The sequence below is a fragment of the Athene cunicularia genome (assembly GCF_003259725.1).
Source record: "Athene cunicularia isolate RWA chromosome 1 unlocalized genomic scaffold, athCun1 chr1_part1, whole genome shotgun sequence".
Lineage (NCBI taxonomy): Eukaryota > Metazoa > Chordata > Aves > Strigiformes > Strigidae > Athene > Athene cunicularia.
The window spans coordinates 93,347,651-93,366,762 of record NW_020799091.1 but is presented as its reverse complement, the minus strand read 5'-3'; the positions used below and the strand labels follow the sequence as shown (position 1 = coordinate 93,366,762).

The 19,112-nt window shown below is 37.1% G+C and overlaps 1 protein-coding gene across 1 annotated transcript; it reads left to right on the top strand.

The window, feature by feature from the left end:
* The first annotated feature begins 765 nt into the window (after positions 1 to 765).
* On the top strand, positions 766 to 17,869 carry PWP2 (PWP2, small subunit processome component). The gene is made up of 17 exons (XM_026855139.1): positions 766 to 916; positions 1,362 to 1,497; positions 2,015 to 2,235; positions 3,452 to 3,595; positions 4,409 to 4,479; positions 5,155 to 5,291; positions 6,402 to 6,550; positions 7,176 to 7,323; positions 8,462 to 8,612; positions 8,958 to 9,138; positions 10,096 to 10,243; positions 11,353 to 11,461; positions 11,945 to 12,010; positions 12,374 to 12,592; positions 14,840 to 14,990; positions 16,074 to 16,148; positions 16,324 to 17,869. The coding sequence occupies exons 1-17, from the start codon at positions 807 to 809 to the stop codon at positions 16,481 to 16,483; spliced, it is 2,376 nt and encodes a 791-aa protein (XP_026710940.1). The 5' UTR covers positions 766 to 806; the 3' UTR covers positions 16,484 to 17,869.
* Positions 17,870 to 19,112: the final 1,243 nt, after the last annotated feature.

The window sequence follows — 19,112 nt, the reverse complement described above, 5'->3', positions numbered from 1 at the left end:
GGGGGAGGTTGGGGGGTTGGGACAGGTAGTGCTGCAGAGTTGCATGATGGCACTCGTGGTGCAGTTTCACTGCTGACTTTGGTTAGTCTTAGACAACTGTGATACTGAAAGAGGCAGTTCTCTGAATTGAGTGCTACTTTTTATCTCCCTTATATTTTATCTGCATAGTCACAGATACAGACTGTGGTGACATAAATGTCAGTAGTGTCAGAAAGGTGAAAGGAAAAAGTATGGCATTCCCCTTTTGGTGGCATTCCTCAGTTGGATTGACAAAGTGATCATGAATGATGAGGTTTTTTTGAAAGTTGAAGTTGCAGTTCTGTGTTAGGGCAATGATACTGACAGCAGGACCAGATTAGAGTGTATGTGTGACAGGGGTGCGGGTGCTTTGTGTTTGTTAAAATGGCCAATATATGCAGGTGAAGAGAGGTTGAAATAGAGTAATCTGTACTGAATGTTTGAACTTTTCCTTCCTTTGTGAGAATTGGAGAATAAATATTCCGTTATACAATATATGGGATTTTTACTGAAGGTTTTCTAGCTTATGATCCATAAGGTATACCTGCATTCATGAAATTGAGGGATAATATTAACCTGCAACTGATTTTTTTTTGTTGTTTTTAATTAAAAAACAATCCCTATTTATCACTTCAGTAACACAGAAACCTTTTTGACATTGTTTTGTTGTATTGCAGACCATCCTGAATAATTTTTTTGGTTTAACCAGCTCTATGTGCAATTATGCTTTTTTTTTCCCCCCCCCATACGACAGGAAATTTGTGATTACAAAAGACAATGTTGCCCTTATGTACCACGCTCCTGGAAAGAAAAGAGAATTTAATGCATTTGTTCTGGACAAAACTTACTATGGTCCATATGATGAAACAACTTGTATCGACTGGACTGATGATTCCAAGTGAGTCGTTAAACTAAAGCACTGTCTACCTGCTCACATTGCTAATATTTGTATGCATGTTATAGTCCATTTTCTTTTCTCTAAAGTGCCGTACTAGCTTTAAAAATTCTTTTTGGCTCTTCTGTTTCTCTTTCTATCTTGAATTATAATTAGGCAGACTCAAAAGTATAAAATATGCATCTATTAGGGATCAACAGTGCATTCTTGCTTGAAAATATCTAGTTATCCATATAGGGAAAGTATCTTAGGGATGTGAGCATGGTTAACCTTTTGAATTTATTTAATCCCGTCTACCTTTACTAGAGTTACCAACCTCAGTTTACAACTCTACTACGTGTAAAATTACTTCTAAAGTGGCAGCTGGTGTTTTCCTTCTCAGAACGTTCTCCACTCAGTGGAGTTTTGCAAACCAGTGTTCTAATTCAGATTACCTTTTCTTTTGTAGGTGTTTCGCAGTAGGGAGCAAGGACATGTCTACATGGGTGTTTGGAGCAGAACGATGGGCAAACTTGATCTACTACTCTCTTGGAGGGCATAAGGATATAATAGTAGCCTGCTTTTTTGAAGAGAATAGTCTAGATGTATGTATAATCACACAGCATTCTTGAATTTTAATATTAAAATATTTGAAGTAAAATCTGTAGGTAAAGATGCTGACTATTTTGAGAATATCTCAGAATGTTAGAAATAAGTAATAAGTCTCTCAGCTCCTCTGCTGTGATCAGGAGTTTACAATTCCATGAACGTTGGAAGAAGTAAACTTTGGAAGATAGTAAGTTATTTAAAATTTCTCCCCCAAAAAAGTTATAATTTTAAATATGGAAAAAAATAATTAGCTCTAATGCCAGCTGATAATCCAATTGGCTTTGGTCTTTTCAAAAATTATCTGAGGGCAGGTAAAGTAAATCGCCAGTTCTCAGGACACACGAATTTTCCAGATCAAAGCACTTTGAATTCTAGAGGGCTAAGTAATATATCATCCTAATGATAGAGTGCAGACTTGATAACCCTTTTGTGAATCTATATTCATAACAAGACAGCAGAGTACAAAACACAGGTATTACACAATAATCGTGTGTTTGTGTATTTGTATTCTAGCTGTACACAATTAGCCAGGATGCAGCTCTCTGTGTATGGCAGTGTGATACAGAGCTTGATGGTTTGAAACCCATGCCCCCAAAAGATGCAGCTAGGGAAAAGAATGCAGAAGAAAATGATGAAGAGTTTCTTGAAGAGCTGAAGGGTGAAGAAATTCATGGGAAAGCCAATCCAAATGAACAAGAGACTAGACATAAGGTTAAATATTCACGTGTTGCAAAGTAAGTGATTTTCAGATTTCTGAAGACAGAATTGCTTTGGAGATTTACTATATTGGGCTTTTTTCACCCTTCATCACTCATTCAGAGCACTATAAAAATCTGCCCAGGATTTAGTAATTTACTACAGATCCTGTTTTAAATAGTTTTGGTAGAACACCTGCTTCTCTTACCTTTATATGAAGGGCAATACTCTACGCCATCAGAATGACAAGTCACTGTAATTTTAATAATGTAAGAACTACTGACTTATGGTGTACGTGTTATTGTTTGAAACTCAAAGAGTGTAATGAGATCTTTAGTACAGTATCTTCTTAAGTCTGGAGGCTTTGAGCTTTTGCAAGAAGAGAGTGGTTGACTTCAGCAGGTGACAGCAACTACTTGGAGATGCCTTCCTGAAGGATCTCCCTATCTGTCCGCATCAAAGGAAGTCTGCCTTACAAAGAATAATCCAGTTTTAAGATAGTCATGGCATTTAGCTTTGCTTGAGGAGGGGTAATGCTCATAGGCAATCTCTTGTCAGTGGAGTGAGGGACAGATGGCATGCATGTAGGGGCCAGTTGGGAACGCTTTATATCAGGCTTCTGTTCTGTGTCTCTGACTGTAAAGGAGGTGTAAAGAAAGTACCACACACCAGCCCAGGTTGGAATTAGCCTTAGTGAACATCACTTTCAGACTGAAGGAATTTGGAGTATACAGCTGTTGAATAATGTTCAGATGCTCTTTTATTTGACTGTCATGTGGTGGTTCTCTGTTTAATTCCAGTAAGAAATACAGCTACAGAGAAACTGAGAAAACATTCTCCACTAGGCATATAGTATTTACAACTATTGCTTTGATTGCTTACTCTGTAAGAGGACTTGCATATAGAAGGTTGACCAGTGAATTCACTGGAGCCATCCCTGTTGGCATTAGATGATCAGAAGGGAAATGCACAGGGCAGTTTCTCTGAGGTTAACTTCTAGTCCCTTTCATTGCATGTGATCAGGTGTCACTTCTGATAATCAGATTACTGGAGCAGCTGTAAACATTGGGGAAAAGAACAGAATTAGCTTTCACTAGCTAAAGTACATATATTTGGCAATTTCTAAAACTACTACCCTTTAGTTTTATTGTAGGATACCTTGATCAAAATATTTGACCTGTACTGAAATGCAGCTGTAACAGTGTACTTTTCTTTCACATGCAATTTGGTGCTTTCTTATTTCTTTGATGCCAGGTATTTTTTCAATAAAGAAGGAGATTTTAATAACCTGACATCTGCAGCCTATCACAAGAAAACACACCTTTTAGTTACTGGTTTTGCCTCTGGAATCTTTCACCTCCATGAGCTTCCAGATTTCAATCTGATCCACTCCTTGAGGTGAGGTGCAGGGTTGTGTTGCTTTTTGGGTTTGTTTGGTTTTGTGTATGGAGTACATTTTGTGTTGGTTTTGTGTATGGAGTACATTTTGAGGGAGGGGGATGGTTCTTGTTTGGTTTTGACTGAGAGCACACCATGCTTATTAGTAAAGGATGAATAATCAGAGCACAAAAATGTTAAAACATATCTATTTAGTCCTGTAACTTCTGGAAAAGCAGAATCATAGTTAGACATGTGATAAATACCATACAACGCTATTCCATAATTTACTACGGAAAAGTGAGATCCGAACGAGGAACTCCTCAGTAGTTAGTTGTTGGCTATAGATTTCTTCAGTGCTTTGGACTTTGTTTTCAGAAAATAATGGACTTTGTTTGTAGAAAATAATGATAATACCTGAAAAAGTTCTGCATATGGAAAATTATTTTACAATCTATAAATTGTCTCTAATTTTAAAAATCATAATTATTTTCCATTGCTGTATGATGCTAGCTAAAGAATGTGTAGTTTTCCCTGTACAATTTTTTTTTTTTTTTTTTTTTTTTTTTTACTACTCTGCTGGCAAGTACAGCTTTGTTTGGGATGTAGATACTCTGCCTTCATTCCAGATAAGGCAGTATTGTCTGTTTAATGTTTTTGAGTGTAATGAAGGAAAGAATTAATATGTGGCTTTCGGTGTTACAGTGATACAGATGTTCAGTAAAGTAATGAAAAAACTTGCTTGAACAGAGGTAATAAAACACTAGGTTTGAAGTTTTACTACACAAGGCATGAAAACGCAAATTTGTTTATTGGGTGATTCTCTTCCTTCAGTATTTCAGACCAAAGGATAGCTTCTATTTCTATCAACTGTACTGGTGACTGGATTGCCTTTGGATGTTCAGGTTTGTAAATTTTATCTGTGTTTGTGGAAAAATGAGGAATGTTGTGGGCATGCAAGCCCAAATTCCTCTGACTCATCTTGACTCCAAATGCTAAAGTTCTGTTAATAATTTATAGTCTCATCTCTATAGTGTCTAGATATAGTAAAGCAGGTATCCCTAATCGATTTCTCCTGACATAATTCTTGTGGTTTGGGAAAATATTTTGTTGACAAAGGAAAAAGATGTATGTTTCGTATATGAAAACTCTAGCAGAATTAGAATAAAGCCCATATCCTTTGTAGTTTATAATATGCTTTAATTCTGGGCCCAGTCCACTTGTGGCACATGCCATTTTACAAAGCTGCCTGGTTGTTCCAGCATTCCCACTCAGTCCATAATGATTTCCATGGTAACCAAGATTATACCTTTATATGTAGCCCTGCTTTTCTTTCCCCTCATCAATCAGCTGTTTGATAGCACTGCTGTTGTAGCATTGAGAATGTTAATCCAAATAACAGCTCCTGGTTGCTGAGGAAAGTTGCCTTGAACTTATAAAAGGGAAAGGGATTTTATTAGGATTGATAGCTGTCTGCATCAACCTTTTTTTTTTTGACTGCTTGCAGTTGTGTTTTGTGGCTTGCATTTTCAGGGTCATTGTATTCATAATTCTGGTTAATCCTTTTCATGTGTTTACAGGTTTGGGTCAGCTGCTGGTATGGGAATGGCAAAGTGAGTCCTACGTGCTGAAGCAGCAGGGGCATTTCAACAGCATGGTTTCATTAGCGTATTCTCCAGATGGACAATACATAGTAACTGGAGGGGAGGATGGGAAAGTAAGTGAGGCAGTATTACTGAAATGTGAACTCTTAATAACATAGTAAACAGCTTGAATTTCCATTTTATGTAGAAAGCTCTGTTAGAGTAATTGATACGTATTTTTTGTCCTTGCTTTTCTTAAATGTTTTTATTTTTCTTTCTAGAGCATATTTTAATTTATTATTATGTGTGTCCTCTGCAAATTGCATAACTTGTGATTTTTTAAATTATAGATGCAGTCACCATAAACACAAAAAGATGTAATTCATCAGATATGCTTGTGGTTGTTCCATGATGTTTTGGGATGAATGAACTTCAGTTGTCCAAATTCATGCCTTTTCTGTAATTGGTTTTGATGTGAAATTAATTTCAATTTATTTATAAAAGTGCAAATCCTAAACAGATTTTTCTGAAATGTGCCATTGCAGAAGCTTGTTATTTAAAAGAAAAAATAGCTTCTCACGGATGACTTGTATTGAAATGATAGGCTGTGTATACAGATACCTTTTTTTTTTTTTTTAAAAAAAAAAAAAAGAGAGGATTTTGTAGAGTAATTCTGCAATTTCTCGGCACGTAAATGGGGAAAAGGTAGAATCTTATTTCCTATCAAAACTTCTGAATGTCAGAAAAAGACCTGCCACTTCATGGTTTCTGTCATTTTGATTCAAAATTGTCCAGACCCCAGAAGTCTCAAACTGCAGGTAGCTGAACACATAACATTTTTGTTCAGGAAAAAAAGATTGAAATATCATCTCAATTGTAGCTTCTGGAATGGCTTCACTGTTGGTTTTGAATTTGACAGTTGTCCTATCTGTGGACAGTACAGAGCTTGGGAGCCCAAGATTCTCACAAAGTGCTATAGCTTTCCTTGAAAATTAACTTTGTTTCAAAATTTTTTTGTCTATCTCCACTTACATTTTCATGTTGTATATGTGTCTTTAGGGGTTTAAATGATAAGCTGTGGCTTGTTTGCTTCACTTGCACAGAATTCCTTACTGATAGTAAAGTCTTTTATTCTGTTGCAGAATTCTAGGACTCACTTTTCTTTACTGTTCTGCTGCCTTACCCTTACTTTCTCTCTGAACTGATGATGGAGATTCTAAGAAGGCTTTTCTTGTGGCTTGCAGGTGAAAGTGTGGAACACTTCAAGCAGCTTTTGTTTTGTCACTTTTACGGAACACACCAGTGGTGTAACTGCTGTAACTTTTACTTCCAGTGGTTATGTCATTTTGAGTGCTTCCCTAGATGGAACTGTGCGTGCCTTTGATCTACACAGGTAACTCTTCATAAAGCTTTTGTGTCTCATTTAGTTTTCATCTTTCACTCCCCAAAATACAGCTGATCACTTGTTTCAAGTTGAAGTTGCACAGTATGAGTACTGCTTTACTTATTTTTCGTTTAGCCTTTGATTCAAATTTGGATAGTAATTGGGAATCCTCTCACTCTATCCAGTTTCTGTGAAGAAAATTCTGGAAGAACTTTTCTCAGAGAAGCTGGAAATCCAGAAAGATCGTTGTCTGGCTCTACTACTCAAATGGGGAGAAGGCACCTGTCTAACAGATAGTTTGCCATAGTTTTAGTGGTTTAGCCATTATAATACAGTTGTGTACAGAGCTGGATGCGTAAAAAAGCTTAGATTTTCTAAAGAATGGACATGTGCTATGTAATAGAAAAAAGGTCTTCTATTTGACTGGTTTTGGCTGTTACTTCTGCAGGTTATTAATACCTTTTTTGAATCTTGGAATTGTGCTGAGGTATTGAATCTAATTTTAACAAAGAATATTTTTTTCTGTAGATAAAAGACTTTACAAGTAAAATGAAATACTTCTAAAAATATGCGCATAAACCACGTTTAAATCTACCTAAAATATTCTCATAATTTATTTTCACATTTACAACAGATACCGCAATTTCCGTACCTTTACATCTCCACGACCAAGTCAGTTCTCTTGTTTAGCTGTGGACTCCAGTGGTGAGATTGTGTCAGCTGGTTCCCAGGATTCCTTTGAAATATTCATCTGGTCAATGCAGAGTGGGAGGCTCCTAGATGTAAGGACCTATAGCATCGGAGGGCTTGAATTCAACTCATTGTAGAACATGATGATACCAAGTAACTTTGGGATTAGTCAAAGGGTTTTAATACAATGTGAAGAGTTGTGTTATATTCAGGAACTGGAGCTACGCTATGTTGCTCTCGGCAATTTTTGATTTGTATTCTGGAGGCTATCCTGGATTTGGGTGGGAAATAGTTTTTAGAATTTTTGAGTAATGACCTCTTTCCAGCTGTTGGAGTAACACTAGTATTGCTGAACTAACACATTGGCATGAGAGCCTTTCCTCCAGTAGTTGTTCAGAGATGTTCTTTTCTACATACTTTCTGCAGGTAGTGAAGAAATTGTAGGTGCTGTCCTAAGATTGATACAGATTTCATAGACAACTTTGCTAGTAGAACAGGGGCATGATTTCTTCTGGAGAAGGTTTTTATTGTGTAGGGTGAGAAAACTAAGTTAAAATCCCACTGTCTTGCTGCTAATTTGAAATGCATTCTTTTCAGATAGATGTAATAAAGCAGGAACATGGTACTTCTGAGCAAATCAAACTCATTTGCTGTTTTCAATTCTTAAGCATTATTCTGCGTCTTGTACAAGTAGATGAACTCAGCGATTCATGTATTTAATTTGGCATAGCTATTGAACAGCTCACTGTAGTAACTCAGCATATATTTGAATGGCCCTCCAGAGTTTTGAGTTTAGTTCCTTTCACTGATTTCTTCTGAGAGGAGTAGGCGCTCCATACCATGAAAATATTCACAGTTTTTCTTAAATGTTTTCTGCTGTAGACATACTCAATTCTCAAAGCAATTACTTGCTTTTTCACATTGGTCTGATTGTTCTGATAAGAAGGGCGGAAAAAGCACACTGTATTTCTAAGTCTTGGTCTCTAAAGAGACATAAGACTGGTTATAGATTCCTGTGCAGTGGTAACACTTCAGTGAATTTTAAACTTCTGAAAATGAAATGTTGAGAATCACTAGTCTGTATCATGACACGTGTCCAAAAGTGACCTCAAGCCTGTGTGGACAATATAGGCATGGTTTCATTGCTATATTTAGAGTTTACTGAATACAAACTACATGAATTCCAGTTTCTTTCACCTAATCCCACCTTATCTTTTCTTCTTTTATTAGGTCTTAGCAGGTCATGAGGGCCCCGTCAGCAGTTTGTCCTTTAACCCAGTGAAGTGTGTTCTAGCTAGTGCCTCTTGGGATAAAACTGTCAAGTTATGGGATATGTTAGACAGCTGGAGAACTAAGGAGACACTAATACTGAACTCTGATGGTAATCTTCATTTCATCATATATCAAATACAAATTGTCAAAAATATTTCAAGAATGAGCAACAGAACATGTCAAATCCAGACTCATTCTTGTTAATGAAAAACAAATAATTGAGATTGTTCTCTGTAGTACTTAGTTAACAGTGCAAGAAATATTTTTTTATTTAATACTAGCTCTAGCTTTATAATTAGCTTAACAGTTGTATGTTTTCTAGATAAAAACTACAGTCATACTTGTTACTCTTAATCTTTTTCTGGTAGTTGAGGTAATATCCTAGAAAAATATAGGGTATTTTCTTAGAAAGAAATCTGACTGCATTTTAAACTGTTAATTGCATTCTTTGCAGTTCTTGTTGTTGCTTTCCGTCCTGATGGCAAGGAGCTTGCCGTTGCTGCTTTGAATGGGCAGATAACGTTTTGGGATCATGAAAATGCAGTGCAAACGGGCTCAATTGAGGGAAGGCATGATCTTCAGATGGGAAGGAAGGAGCTTGATAAAATAACTGCCAAACAAGCAGCCAAGGGAAAGTAAGTAAATGAGATTGCAGTGAAAAAAGGGTGTCACACTGTCTTGCTATTTAATTGTTTCTTTCCAGTGTTTTTTATGTGAAGATTTCAGAGTGCATCTGCTGTTGAAATATTTTGATTCTGATGTTGGATTTTAAAAAACTGCCTGACTTGACATCATCTGGATGGACCCTTTTTGTCTTTTGCTGTGTTCACCCACTGATCAGAATTGTTCTGAACATGTGTTCTTTTTCGTCAGCTATAACTTTGGGTTACGAGCATAATATTAAGCTCCTCATGACAGGTTGTTCATTTGCTAAATGTGATAGATTTTTAAGTGGATATCTCATTATATAGGTATTAGTATGTAACTTATTAGTGTCTAGAAACTGTTACTTTTTAAAAAATGTAAATATGTTGTGGGTTTTATTACATGTTACTATACATGTGAAGTAACGTTTAAAGGCAAGTTGAACTTGTGTGCTGTCAAAAAGTGCAATATTGAAGTAATGTGTTTCATTCCTCTCTTTTTTTTTTTCCTTTGAGGCCCTCTTTTACTTCCATATTGCTCCCACTCAAGATGAAAAAAGGAAGAAATGAGTTTTTGAAAAAAGTGGGGTTTTGGTCATGAGCTATCAACTGTCTCTAAAACATTCCATGACATTGGTTTAGCTCTTCTGACCATCCTTAGTGTTGTACAGGGTGTGGTTGAGAGCTCATTCATTGAGCTGTAACTCAGAATCAGAAGTATGGAAGTACTTAAGAAAGCTTTTGAAGTTCTAAATTGTGATTCATAGTAAAGCACCAAGTATTTGTTTGTGGTAAACAATTTTGTGTGTTAAGTACATATCATGTGCATGAAGATCTCCACTTGTTTCATGGAATGGTTATTCTTCTGTGTCTTCACACTGTACTTCACACTGCCTTTTAGCTTGGATGTGGCAGTGAAATTAACTACCCTCTCTTTTTCTTTACTAGATCTTTTACTACTCTGTGTTACTCGGCAGATGGTCAGTCTATTCTGGCAGGTGGATTGTCAAAATTTGTCTGTATATATAATGTCAAGGAACAGATTCTGATGAAAAAATTTGAAATCTCATGCAACTTTTCTTTAGATGCAATGGAGGTATGTGACCACAGGAGTTGGGTTTTTTCATTCCCCCACCTCCACAAGACTTTGATTTTGGTATAACATCTCATTAAGTGGTGTTCATGAATGTTTTGTTAAGCACAGGTTCATTTTCTTAATTTTGTGCAGGAGAGTGCTAAGGAAATGTTTCTCAGAAAAAAAAAAAAATTACTGACACTCAGCTAACTAAAGTCTTGCCGGATTGCAGTGTGTTTGTATTGAATGAACAGAACTCTTAATCGTATTTAAGTCAGTTGGCACTTAAAATTGAAGGGAAAATTTAAATTATCAATATCTTGTACCAAGCTGACTTTCCCTGGGTGTCAGTAGCTTGTGTTAGCAAAGAAATTAAGGAATTTATTCTGGACGCAGAACATCACCAGCCTTTACGAAGTTGGTTTCTGAATATTGCCAAATTCCTTTAAAAGTAAAGTGAATGATAAAAAGCATCAGAAAAAAAAATTCTGTAACAGTTTTTAGTATTCCTTTACCTGGAGGAATGATGATTGTTCTAGTGTTCATGTCAGGCTGTATTTGACTGTGGTTCCAAGTATCTTTCTTTGACAATACTGGTTTGTGAAGCAGCCTTCGTTTCTCTGCTGCCCTCTATTGTGCTAGCATAGCTCAACATGTGGCTTAAAAAGATACCAGAAGTGAGCCAATTGGAAAAGAATCCTGGAGGGGATGAGTTTTTATAAAGTGGGGCAGGGAGGTCCCTAAAACATCATTTGCGTAGCTGTCTGGCTACACAGCCCTTATTAGCCCAGTGCAGTTATTGAACCTAAAGGGAAGGGAGAGTAGGGCTGCATCTGAGGAAACAATGCATCTCTTAAGCAGAACAACATTATAATAATGTAAAACTACAGTGTAAACTGAGTTGTGCTGTTCTGAGGCCTTAAGACTGAAGCAGCCTGAATCTCATTTGCAGTTGGACACTGATACCTGCTCTTGTGAAACTGTCAGTTTTCTGCATGATTTTGGAGAAGCTTTTAGAAGAAAGTGCATAGAAATAATCATTACATAACTCCTGAATGTTACAGAGAATTTTCAATTAATACAGATGTTTGAGAGTCAGTGCAGTGCATGGAACTTACATGTTTTTCTAGGAGTACTTAGATCGGAGAAAAATGACTGAATTCGGCAGCATGGCTCTGATTGATGAAGGGGCTGGAGGTGAAGATGGTGTTGCCATTCCTCTTCCTGGAGTAAAAAGAGGTATGGGTTTTGGCTTCGCTGTCTTGTTACTAGTTTTATGTGGATCAAGACCTTTGACATAGAGTCGATACCAGATAAGAAGGGTTTGAATTTTTCAGCTCAGTTTTAAAGTTAGGATTACCTGAATGTTCTATAGCCGCAGGGATCTGGTACTCAAGTGTTCATCTGATGTATGGGTGGGTCCTTTTGCATAGTAGAAGCAACAGGGAGCAGCAGGTACTTTGGTCTTCTGGATATGGAACCCAGCAGTCCCGATTTAATTTTTCAAAGAGAAAAATTCAGTCCCACAACTTCAGCTGTAAAATCTCTTGGACATGGGTTGTCCCTTAGTTACCCTGTCTTTAACTCTGCCAGGTTTTGGCATGTTCCACATTGTTTTTCAGTATAATAACAGCATAGTTAGAGTTGATGACTAGACCATGAAGTTTTTGGTGAATATATTACATCACTCCTAACCTTCTGTCTTCTAAACTTCTCTTTTAGGTGACATGAGTTATCGACACTTCAAACCAGAAATAAGAGTGACCTGCCTGCGATTCTGTCCTACAGGTGAGTATTGACAATTAATGTAGGATTTTTTTTATTCCATATAAACCAAACAAAGGATCATTGGAGAAGTACTAATGAAGAACAAATTCCTTGGAGATGGTCTCTCTCCAGATGTTACACAGTGCTGCTGGGTTTGTAGTCTAGTTTCCTGGGCAGCGGATAATTAAGAAACTGAAGGGTACATTACTTCTAGCTGGTATTTCTTAAAACCATTGTCATTGCTGACGGGCCCAGTGATGATGCATGGCTTTCAGTCCTGCCCACTTCTTGTAAACAATGAAGAGTCATCCATTTACCATTGTTCTTCTGTTTCCATGCTAGAAAACCCAGCTTTGTTCTTAAATATTGTTACTTCTCTTTTAGGACGAAGCTGGGCAGCCACCACCACAGAGGGTCTTCTTATCTATTCATTGGATTCTGGGCTAATTTTTGATCCTTTTGAGCTGGATATTGATGTCACACCCAGCAATATACACAAAACACTGCATCAAAAGGAATACACTATGGCTATCATCATGGCCTTAAAGCTGAACGAAAAGAAATTAATTCAGGAGGTCATAGAAGCTGTACCTAGCAATGAAGGTGAGTGGATCTTCCATGAAATTTGGCTGAACTAGCTGTAAGCAGAGATGTGTAAGCCAAATATGTTGAGGTGTGAAGGGCAGCGTTTAGCTCCTGGGTAGCAGGGAGTATAACATTGATATTTAAGAACTTTCTACTGTAGCTGAAGACTAAAGAGAGAAGGGATGGTCTTTTGTTAAAAAAAAAAAGTAAACTCTTAAGTGTTAACTTATGCTTTAATTTTGCCAGTCTACTGCATGCTCTTCTAGTTACTTTAAAACATGGAATTTGATCAGTTTTTGGATGGCATTTCTCAGAAGCAGGTGATGTTGGGGGGTGTGCAGCAAGTTTAACATTAGTTAGCAGTGCGCCTGTGTGATGAAGGCAGTTAACTGGATACTGGGCTGTGCTATCAATGATGTACTCAGAAGTTCAAGGAAAGTGATTAGTCTTCTCTATTGAGATTTGCGAGATCATGTCAGGAGTACTGTGCCTAGTTTGGGGCTTGACAGCATGAGACAGACACTGATACTCCAGAGCATCTGGTAGAGGGCTTGGAAAATGATTGGAGGGCCAGAGTGTGCAGCAGCTGAGGAGAGGCTAAGATTGCTGGGTTCATTCTTTAGAAGAGAAGAGGAATATTTTTTACTGTCTTCCAAGTGCTTAATGGGATGTTAGAAAGAAGGAAGAACCAGAATTGGAGTCACACAATGGTACAAGATGAAGAAACAGACCTCTTGCAGCACAGAAAATCCCTACTAGATATTTAAAAGCAATAACATTATGTTGGGGTAGTCAAATACTGCAACAAGTTGACGAGGGAGGTAGTAGAGTCTCCATCCTTGGAAGTGCTCAGTGCTCAACTAGATAAAGCTGCGAGCTGCTCTAAATCAGTCTTGCTGTGGACTGCCAAAACTGGGAGCAACTCTGCAGCTGTCAGTCTTTAGAAGTTCTGATGAGTTTTGTTCCTTTAGTTATAGCCAAGCTCTTTGTAACAAGGGACAGCTGCTTTTACGATTGTGATATCAGAAACAAAGGAATAGGTAAGGTTTCACTTGGCTTTGGAGGACACTTACTGAAGGCATTCTTTAGCACCCTTTAAATAATTTTGATAACTAATGTGCACATTCATTAGCTATATATGGTAGATACGGGCTTAAAATTAAACTTTGAGTAATTGTATTCTCCTTAACTTCATAACTCCATTAACAGTTCCATCATAACTTTGAAGTATATTTTCTGAGCTTTATCTCACTGTTACCCCAGTGAAAGGTATTTATTTCCTTCTAGCATTTCAGGTGTAACAAATAAAAAATTATCTAGTCAAAACCTGCTCGAGTCTAAAATCAGATGTGTTGCAAGCCAGTTGCTTTGTAGGTTCTTCTTACCTTATTCCCTGGGTAGCAAGCCTGATGATTATGTATGTCAGGGTAAATCATCTTTTGCCTGCCTGTGTTGGCATAATGGTGTTTGCCTCTGGCAAAACTTAGTTCTGTTTTGCTGATGTTAACCAAAACTCCATGTACACAGGCAAGACTGGGTAAGTTAGCAGGTGCCAAAACCTCAGTAGAGAAAGAGGCATGGAAATTTCAGCTGTTGCAATCCACTGTTAAGAGAATGAATGTGTACCTGTTTCTTTAAAAGTGGAAAACTTTTTTCACGGTTGAGTGTTACACAAACCAGTTGGGCTGGCCACAGAGAGTAGGAGATGGTTATTTTTTAGAAAGAATGATGTACGATGAGGTGGTCATAGTTACGTGTGAGATTATTTTGAATGCTTATAAATCATGCTGCTTTGTGCTGCACGTTTGCTAACAGCATTCACACAGTTCCTCTGTGGGCAAGTGACTTGGCTGTCTTTTCAGGTATCCTTTATTGCCTCTGATTATTGCATGTAACTAGTTTCACTGAATACAGAAATTCATATGAAGTCAGAAGCAACAAGACCTCAATAAAGAGGAGGAAAGGGTGGAAGTAAAAGTTCTGAAGGAGAGCTGGTGGGAAGAGTATTCTGTCAGGAGGAAGAACTTGGGGAGGGGAGAAATTAAGTTCTTGCTTTTAAATACAGTAGCAATTGGCTTATGGAGGAAAGACTGCCTCTTGAGAGACTGTGGTGCTGTCCCCTGAAATACAATGTTAAATATCAAATAGTTGCCAAGACAGTGCTTTCTTCTCCTTCCCCTTGTGCTTTCCTGTGGTCTCTTTCATGTTATTCCAAGCAGTATTACAACACTGATGTCTATGGGCTTTTTTTCCTTTTTTGCACAGTTGATGTTGTCTGCTCATCACTCCCAGACCTGTATGTGGAGAAAGTATTGGAGTTCCTTGCCTCTGCATTTGAGATATCTTGCCATTTAGAGTTCTATCTTACTTGGGCTCATAAGTTGCTCATGCTGCATGGAACGAAACTGAAAACAAGGTGAGATCTTGTGAAAGTCAAAATGCTGACAAGCATTGTAAAATCTATTTACCTGTCAGTTTAAGGTTTTTATTTACCATTTAGTGACATTCTAGATAATGCATACAGAACAATTAGAGCTACTTAGTTTTTACAACTTCTTCACTAATAGTAAAAGTCACTGTTTGGCCTTCATCTTAAAGGTCTTTTCAAACCTAAATGATTCTATGATTCTAACAAGGTGTACGATAGAATTGGAATGCATAATAGGATTTGTGAGGATAAATTGCAAAAGTAGTTTTCAAATATTACAGGTAAAACTTTGCATAGCTTGCTTAGCTTAAAAAATGCATAAAGATTTCAAGAGTGATAGTAGGATTTCGGCAATTGTATTTTTAAACTGGTATGCATATTAAATATAACTGAAAGATAATGTGCAGGTACTGACTGCTTTTTTATAGACTTGTGATTATAGCATGCACTTTTAGCTTGTTAGTACTCTGCTTTCCTTTGTAGTTCTTTACAGATACATGGGCCTGGGTCTATGAATTCTATTCAGCCCACCCATAGTATGGAGTTGTTATAGACTTTTGGGAACAAAAATAGGCAAATTTACAAATTTAAAATAGACTAAATAAGAAGTAATCTGAGAAGGAGTCCTGCAGGTTAAAAAAAACCCATCATGTAACTCTTCCCTTGCTTCAACATAGGTATTAACGTTTTGGTTACTGAAATGATGAACAAATTTTGTTCTTTTATTGCTGTTTAAAGTAGAAGAGGACCATTTAAAACAAACGCTTCCTTGTTCAGAAAGTATTGTAATACCTGGAAAGAACTGCCATCGCTACAGCAAGAACTGAGTTCTTCAAGTTGCAGTTTGACATTAGAAAAAAATTATTTCTGACAATATATTACTTGTATTGGGTATAGTCATTGAGGATAGAGTCAAAAGCAAAGAGTTTTTGTCTATTTAGTATTATCTTAAAATGTTCATGTTGAAAAGTTACTGTACGCTTGTTAAAATTTTGAGAGTATAGAAAGAGTTCTGGATTTCCATATGTAAACATAAATTTTACTGCAAGTTGTGTGTTTTCTTCATTCAAGGTCAGTGAAGCTGCTCCCCATGATTCAGTTCCTTCAGAAAAGCATCCAACGTCATTTTGAAGATGTTTCAAAACTGTATGTATTGTTATATTTAAAAGTTTAAATCAAAACACTGCACAAAAGTATGGAGTAATTTTCAGGATAATAGTGTGGTATTAGAATTTCTGAGACAGTCGTCTATTTTAGAGTGGTTTTACCTTAGGAGGGAAATGGAATCTTGTTTATAATATGTTCCTATTTATTTTTACAGCTGTGAATGGAATATCTACAATATTAAATATGCATTGGCCATTTCACAGCAGCGGGGCATGAAACGTCTGGCAGAAGAAGCATCAGTAGATGAAGAAGACTTGGATTCTGACAGTGATTATCTTATGCAAGAAGTTCATAAGGACAATTTCAGTTCCTAGTTACTCTTCATGATAGAGAGAAAACCAAAGACAGTAATTTTATGCAGTGGTATTCACTGAGAATGAGTGGCCCTCATAGTGGCATAGTTTAGGTGGTCTTAACAGTGTGGATGGAGTCACATGTGAGTTAGTGGGGTGAAATGTAGGATGGACAAAGTTCCATCCATGGAGTATTTGGTGTACCCTTTGGCCATAACAACTTGACGGCATTGAATTCTTTTTTTTATTATTTTTATTATTCATGATGTCAAGTAAGAAAAAAAATGTATTCTTATATCAGTGAAGTTAGAATATGATGGGAAGAAGTGAATTCTTTATTAAAAATGCTTCGGACAGATTAAGAATTGTGAGTTTTTTAACACGGTCTTGTCATACTTTGGACTCTTTTTATCCTTTTAAAAATCATTCTTAATTGGAGGTCTACATAGTGCTCTCAACTTGTTTTACTTGGTTTTAATACATATGTGTTACTGGAACACTGTTTTCTTAGTTCTGTAACTTCCAAACCTGATGAAGTTTCAGTAATGAGGATAAATAATACACCCATAGCAATGAATATGGGAGAAAATTTACTGGGCTGTACAACTTTTGCAGAGGTTTAATTAATAATTTTGAGATACTGTAGTAAAAAATTGGAATTTACCAATTCAGTAATGTAACTTTAACTTAAACTGTTACATTATGTACTGAACATGATACAAATGCTTATTTTTCTAATGAAAGCCCTTTCTTGTCTTGTTTTTTAAAATGTTTATTAGCATATTAATATCTGAAATTTTATTTCCTTTGTTTTTGTGAATTGGTGTGAAAATTGTCTAATAATGAACAGAGAACTGTATCTGTGCTTCTGATACTTTCAAGCCACATGTTGAAAGGACTTTGTTAACTGAAGATACTGCAAATATTAACAATGAGCCAGAATTGATTTTTTTTTAGTGTATTCTGTTCTTCTGGATTTGTTTTCTAGTCACTTTCGACTCTCAGAATAGAGGAGAGGCGTGAATATTAAAAACTGCTGAAGAAAAAAATAAGTCAAAAATTACCGCAGACATACAGTATGTAAAATAAAGATGCCCTTGCTACTTAAAACATAGCAAAGAGATTTGTTTTTCTTAGGATAAAAGGTTTAAAAATACCTTCAGTTGCTGGTGCCCCTTGCGTCCTAACATTTTCATGGCAGTGTGAAAGTGTAGCTAGGCTGGGGTGAAGTTTGTGATATTATGATGGGATTTGGAATTACTTGTCATTCTCCACCCCTCTGCTGCCTCCTCCTGCCATGGTGGAAAGTAGGCTTTCTGCCCTCGGTAGAAGGGAGGCCAAGGTGGGTAGGGAAGTAGCGCAGCAAGAAATACAAAAATCTGTCTTGTAGAACTGCTTAAGATAATATGAAAAACATGGCTGTGTTACCTGATCTGTAACATAGTTGTTACTTCTTAAATTTTTTACTGTTTTTCATATACATTGTCTGCATGCTTTTTTAAAGACCCTATTCTTTTCCCCAGATATATGACCCACAGCAGACAGGCTGTAATTACTCTGGGACTGTTGCAGCAATAGCTTAATGCTCTGTAAATAGGGCTTGTGCTGCTTTATGAAGTTGGCCGACTTGATCCCTAAATTTGTGTCTTAGATATACAATATTACAAAACAGAGACTATGGAGAAAATGTGACCTTTCTGAAAAATGCCTTAGAAATATGTTTTGGGGTTATTTTACTCTTCACATTCAAAACATTTCTGAAAATTAAAACCACAAAAAGTATGTTTTAGAAGGTGAAAGCCTTGAGAGTAGTGTAGCATCGGTTCTTGTATATGAGATAAGGATGTGTTTACTTGTGATAGTCATTTCACTTGATTTATAATAAGCTTTTAGGTAATCAAGACAAATTACATTATGCACATGAAAGACAATACAGTTTTCCAGTGTGTTCTTCCATATTCATAGGCAGAATAATGAAAACTAAATACCAGGTTTTAAGTCTGGTAGGTCCAAAGTTCATCCCGACCCTTATGCTTGTTGGCATAACCTACGAGTCTGGTAATTGCCCATGGGGGCTGGGGTGAGGCTCTAAAGTGGCAGTTTCCCTACTGTCCTCTGGTACAGGCTGAGACCACATCTGCAAACTCGCATCTTGGCTTATTAGATCTGATCATATATAGAGATGTCTATAGGTATTTCAATAGGACTGCCTTTCTTTAGGTGTAGCTTGGTTTCTTTAATAGAGGATTTTTTTAAAAAAGCTTTTTATCAGGGGAATAAATTAAACAGCACCAATTTTCGTCACTGGTAAATGTTTCTTTTATCCTTCTTTTCTAAAAGCAGTATGCTATTTCACAACATCCTAGAATAAAAGAACGGAAGCTGTCCCTGTATGCTGGTTTGTTGACCCGATTAAGGGGTAGTCTCGGTAGCCTCTTGGTACTGAGCTGTGTCCCAGTGCTCAGGCTGTGCACACCTTCTGGGTACCCCCTCTCACTTCACAAGGAACCTGGTGCTGCTAGGCTTGTGTTCAAATCGGGTCCCCAGGATTTGCTTCCATGCACGTTTTACGTTTTTTACTGCTGTTACCACTAACCCAAGGGCCTGCAAGGCCTCAGCGCGGGCGGGCGGGCGCTGCCCCTCCCCGCCT